Here is a 6,000-nt window from a genome sequence, read left to right on the forward strand (position 1 = left end):
ATCCATGATCTACACGAAGGAAGAATTACTACACATATGATTAAAGGAAGGCTGTGTTTTCTCTTGGCTGACATCAACTTTGGACATTTAAATTGTGTTTTTCAGAAGTGACTAGAAATACAATTTTCTTTATTCCATTTTTGCCTCTTTTGAAGAGAATTTCACCCTTATGAAATGCCATCAGACATGTTGAACTTTTTAGTTCAAATGATTGCCTTTTCATCCCTGTCACTTTTACCCAAGTGACTCAGGACTCAATAATGATGTATTTAATGTTTGCAGGAATCTCTGTGAATCTGTCCAAGAATCAAGGATAGGAAACTCCAACATCAGAATTTTCCCAAAGATTTAATATTATACATTATGGAGAACAGCCATAGAATGTAATAATCTAGCTTTCTAGACCTTTATTCTTTTCACTATATTTCTTTAAAAATTATCTTTAACTCGCATTGCCTTAAAGCAGAATATCATGTCAACATCCCATACCAACTTCCACTCCCATGTGTATTTCTTTTATTGTTTCTTAAAACTAGATAATTTTGTCTTTTACATTTCATTCTCTGTTTTTATTTTCAGAAGTTATTGTTCCAACACCTGAAGGTTCTACCATTTTGGTTTCCAATGCCTCTTTGACCACATCAGTGCCCACCCCTGTTATAAATAGTACATTTACCCCCACAACCCTGCAGACTATCTTTTCAGTAAGCTCTGCTGAAAACAGCACGTCAGCATTAGCTGACGTCTCATGGACCCAGTTTAACATCATCATCTTGACAGTCATCATCATTGTGGTGGTGCTGCTGATGGGCTTTGTGGGGGCCGTCTATATGTACCGGGAGTACCAAAACCGGAAACTCAATGCCCCCTTTTGGACCATCGAGCTAAAAGAAGACAATATCAGTTTCAGCAGCTACCATGACAGCATTCCCAATGCAGATGTGTCAGGACTCTTGGAAGATGATGGTAATGAAGTGGCTCCCAACGGGCAACTGACCCTGACGACTCCCATACATAACTACAAAGCCTAAGGAGCGAGAACCGTTGTCTGGATGGTTAGAACACAGGGCTCACTAAGACTGCATCAGCTCCTAGGCCAGACAAGGCCTGGGGAGAGTTTGCAAATGCATAGAGAGCATCTGAAATTTTCAGGTACAAATTTGTAATGCACTTAGCCCATTACTCTTAATTTCCCCCATGAAGATCTGAAGCAGTCACTGTCAATAAGGACTTGTAGTAAAGTATATTTTTGTACCAAACTGCATGGGAGTAGAGAAAGGCTGAATCCCGCAGTGCAGCCCACATCTACTTTGACCTCTGAATGGACTCCCGGGGAAGTGTTCACTAAACCAGCGGAAACAGGATGGAAGTGGAGAGGGAAGGACTGCCCGAAGACTTCATCTCCATTCCCGAGACACCTTTTTTAAAAAGGAAAGTCAGGGATGATATTCCTTTTACTGTGCTAAAAGACATCACCGAAGAAAGTTTAATGTCTGGGCCATGTCACAATAAACAATCTCAATTGTTTCTAAAATAAGGACAGAAGAGTCTCAAGAAGATCTTTAGAAAGGCTGATTTTTCCTTCCTAAATTCTTGCTCGATGACAGGATCAAAGCACAGGATAAACTTCTAATGATAGAAAGATGAAGGCAACATCTGGGAGCAGGAAGCTGATGGTCCTCCTTAGGGCTCAGTGTAAATGGTAAATTGTCTAAAAATAAGGACTCTTCCTGCCTCTAGAGAAATAAGGTGTATATAGTTAATGTAGCATATCTGGTCAACATTGTATTTGTATCTATTTGTAAAAAAAAATCATGTCATATTTTATCATCTAGAATTTATTTGTACAGCAGTTAATGGTGTTGTAAAAAGAAAATACGGGATTGGTTAAAATAGCATAACATAGATGGCAATATTGCTAGAGCTGGGACTCTGGTGACCATCAGTCATTTTTAGTCCCTCTTTGGACACTGTTGAAATTTATAAGAGGTTGAATGTTTCTAACTTTTCTTTCCCTTTCTCAGTCTCAAAGTAGAGTTATATGTTCTCTGACTTACTATAGATACAAGCAATAGATTTTTAAGTCATTGATAGTGAAGCTGGGACAGAGACTGCACTCTCCAAAGGACTCCCCCGATTAAATGTTAACCAGTCTGCATATTTTACATAGATTAATGTAGAACATATCCTCATGAAAAAAGAAAGTCTCTAAATGTAAAAGATAGTCTTCCAAAGGAATTAGAAATATTTTAGTTCCAGAAGAAAAGCCATCCTATCACTTGGAATCCCCTGTTTCCACGCCTGTGAAATATTTATATTCTTCCTCCATCCTTCTCCAAAAAATACCTTCTACATTTGAAAGCTTATCACCCAGATGCCAGGTACACACCAGATGAGGTGTGTACCATGTTCCTACAGAGCTACAGTTCTGCTATCTTCTTGTCCAGTTAGAGGGTAGTTCTGGAGGTGGGTGGGTACAGTTACATCCTTGCTTTTAGACATGGTTTTTCCCTAGAGGCCATGTACTGTAGCTCTCATCTGTTATGATACTGACTGTAGATTAAGCAAGCCAGGACAAACAGCAAGAAGTCAAAGACGATATTTATTAGGAACATCAAACTGTCAAATGGTTAGAAAAAAAGCAAAGATTTATTAGATCAGACCTAGGAAATCCAAGTTGACTGCCTTGCCCAACTCCCCCGGAGAAAAACCTGGAATTTGGTCATCCCTCAATAGGACACCCCTAAGTTTTCTCAGGTTTTAGAGATGATGTTCTGGAGGAAGAACAGACAGATAATGGACTTCTGGTAACCCGGGGTGCTCTGAACATTTGGCCATTGCTCATGAGAGTAGAGGTTAGTGACATTACATTGTATTAAAATCTGTGAATGTTGATAGAACCCTTAGCAGTTCACAAAGCACCTTTCTATATATGTGTCCTCTGTTCCTCACCATAGCCCCCTGAGGAAGTAATTATTGTCCCCATTTTATAGATGAGGTTAAATGTCTTGTTCAAGGCTATACTGTATGTCATTATCAGGCTTGGGATCAGGCCTCCTAACTGAAGCACATGTTCTCTTAAGTATATGCCAATGCAGAAACCACCTAGCCACAGACAAAGAAGGCTGGGGGGAAGAGTCCTGTCTGTGACTGTTTCTAACTTCTGTGGTACAGTCCACGACCATACAGCTGGGAAGGATATTGTGAAAAGGACACAGGAGGATTACTATCTGAAGCTAGTATTGGTGATAAGAAAACAGAACTACCAGTTTGTCCTTCATTAAAGTGAACTAATCCTCGCAAGCAACAGGGGGGATATGTGCTTTCCCCAGCAGCTGCCACCTATGCACATACAGACTGGGCACTGCACAATTCCAAGAACTGTGTAAACTGACACACCTGCCTCTCTCCCAGATTGCTGACCCCCACCCCCACAACATGACGGATTGGGGTGGTAAAGAAAAAACATTTGTTAAGTAGAAGCTAACCCAATAGAGAAAGCATGAGTGTTTGTCAGGGTCTAAGCGCCAAAACCAAATAGTCCAGATTCTGGCCATATAGAGATTTTTTTTTGGAAACAGACCTTAAGAGATATTGCAAACATTGAATCACAAGAAATGTTAACCTCTAAGTACTTATTAACAACTCCTAGGTCATGTTCTTAATTCTTTCCAGAAAAAAAAATTAAGATCTTAAAATTTGTTTTAAACAATATTCTTTTTGCTGGGGGAAATAATTTTGCTGTAGAATTTAAATCAATCATGAAGTGATCTACCAGCAAAATCAGGCTAGGAAACTAGTAGGGAATATGCATTACACAATATTCATTCCTCTGAAAGCAGGATCCCCATGAACTATGGCGTTCAGCACCGGGATCCCACCTCTCCTTTAGAGAGATAATATTGGAAGAATTTTTAAATAAGGATGAGAGATGTGTTTATTTTCAAATAAGGCGAGTGTGAATCTTATTGATAAATGACAGATACTGCTATTAGGTGATAATTATATCTTCATTCATTCATTTTCATAAACCTTGACTCATTTCTAACAGATGCCCTAGGTAGTATTGTTATATCTATGTCTATCCTCTCTTCTTTTCCTCTCCTTCCCTGCACCGTGAAGCTCCCCGGTGTCTTTTATCAATGGAATTTCTCCAGGTATAGAGAAAAATGCTAATAAAAACTAAAGCTCACTTATACAAGGTCCTATGGATTTGATGTGTTTCAACTCTTAGGGGCATCTGCATTTGAAGAGAGAACAGAGCAGATGTGGGTGGGAAGAGAGAGATTGGGGCGGGGGGAGGATTTGTCCAAGTGTCTGATTACATGGCTGCTCTCTAGCCCTAACATCCCCCAGAAAATTGGTCAGTAAAGCAATACTCAGTTCCCCACTCGTTCATTTCGGTCAGCCAGTGCCTTCCGGACATTTAGCCCTTCTCGTGCTGTTTTGGAGGCAGAGAGCTAAAGCAATACATCTTCCTAAGAGCCTCAGTTGGGACAAGGTTATTAGATTATTCACCTCGGTCCTCTGTTTTTTGTAGGACACACGGTGAACATAACAGCACTGATAATGAACATTCCCTAGTTCTTATACTTTGAGGTGTGTGGGTAGGAGTTGAATCTTTGCATCAAGGAAAGCTCTCTGACAGAAAGTTCAGAGAAGAAAAAAGAGACCCAGTGTAACCTGTCAGAGCTAGGAAAACATTTATGGCCTCATCTGCAAAGAACTTTTGGTCTGTTATGATCTTGGACAGTATGGGGTTTGAGAACTAACAGGAGTTTGCTGTGTGCAGGGGAGTGACAGAAGGTTAGCGACAATTTTCCTCTTTAAACTGAGCCAGTGACTATGCTGAGGGAAAGGTAGGAAGAGCGCACTGGTTCATCCGAAGATGTCCAACAACGTCAAATGGACTGAAGGTTACGGATTGTTAAGGTGGCAGCGGTTGAATGATGCTTTTCCAAAGGCAGCTGGGAGTCTCTCTTACTTGTTCCTTCTGCATATGCAATCACTGCAGCGCGGGGTGACCACGTGAGCCACGTTAGCCCAGAGCCCGTGATCCGCAGCTGAGTTCTCATGCTAGCCACACGCACTCTGTCCCGCATTACATGTCAGCCCGAGTGATTAGGGAATGTTTCTGAAACATTTAACTCATCTGTATGTCACTAAAATTCTAACACAAATTATAAAAACGTGTCTCCTACCTATGCTGTACTAGGCTTCATGATGCATTTCTAAATTTGTGTATGATTTGAATATATGAAAAGAATTTATACAAGAGTGTTATTTAAAATTATTAAAAAAATAAATGTATATAATTTGTACCTATTGTATATTTGTTGCTTTACTTTTTTTTTTTTTAATGTGGTCAGAGTTGTTGGAAGTATGTGAGTATATGTCACAGAGCATTTATTTTCAAACCCCTTCATGAAAATCTTTGAGCCCTTCATTTATTGACCATACTTTTTGTTTTAACTTCCTTTGAATAATGTTTTTCCACTTAGGAAAAAAAAGTGCTGTAAGATTCCCCCTCTTAGAACAAAACAAAACACCCTGAAGGGGGGAAAAAAAAAAGCATTTATTAGCCTAAATCCTTGTTTGTGCTTTTGCCTGTCCCCTGTGAGATTCACTGGGATTTCCATGAAAATTTTAAAGAAAAAACTTGTTCCTTTTGAATTTCTTTTTTCATACCTATGAAAAATTTCCTTCCTTTAGGATAAATCTAATGGGAACCATGTTCTATGTGTTTGTTAGACCTGCAATGAGAGTACATCTTTTTATTATTTTGAGATACCCCTGAAGATCCTGTATTTTGACAAAGCTCACTGGTGTTTAATGGGATGCCATCTGGAGATCCAAGGGGTACTCTGAAAAAAAAAAAAAAGACAAAAAAGAAACACTAAGTCTGGCCTTCCTTCATGCTGAGACCTTTATAAACTTTGATTGGCTTATTCAACTTCAGACAGTAGATATTTAAACTTCAAAACCCTGTTTTTCCTTTCC

General features: G+C 39.4%; 1 protein-coding gene across 1 annotated transcript in view; it reads left to right on the plus strand.

The window, feature by feature from the left end:
* Positions 1 to 5,330, plus strand: part of MEGF9 (multiple EGF like domains 9) — a 90,547-nt gene extending 85,217 nt beyond the window's left edge. Inside the window, exon 6 of the mRNA XM_059141626.1 lies at positions 580 to 5,330. Within this exon, the coding sequence (XP_058997609.1) occupies positions 580 to 1,031 (452 nt within the window). The 3' untranslated portion in view covers positions 1,032 to 5,330. The remainder of the gene's footprint in view (positions 1 to 579) is intronic.
* The last annotated feature ends 670 nt before the right edge of the window (positions 5,331 to 6,000 follow it).

This window comes from Mustela lutreola, chromosome 12 (genome assembly GCF_030435805.1).
Source record: "Mustela lutreola isolate mMusLut2 chromosome 12, mMusLut2.pri, whole genome shotgun sequence".
NCBI lineage: Eukaryota > Metazoa > Chordata > Mammalia > Carnivora > Mustelidae > Mustela > Mustela lutreola.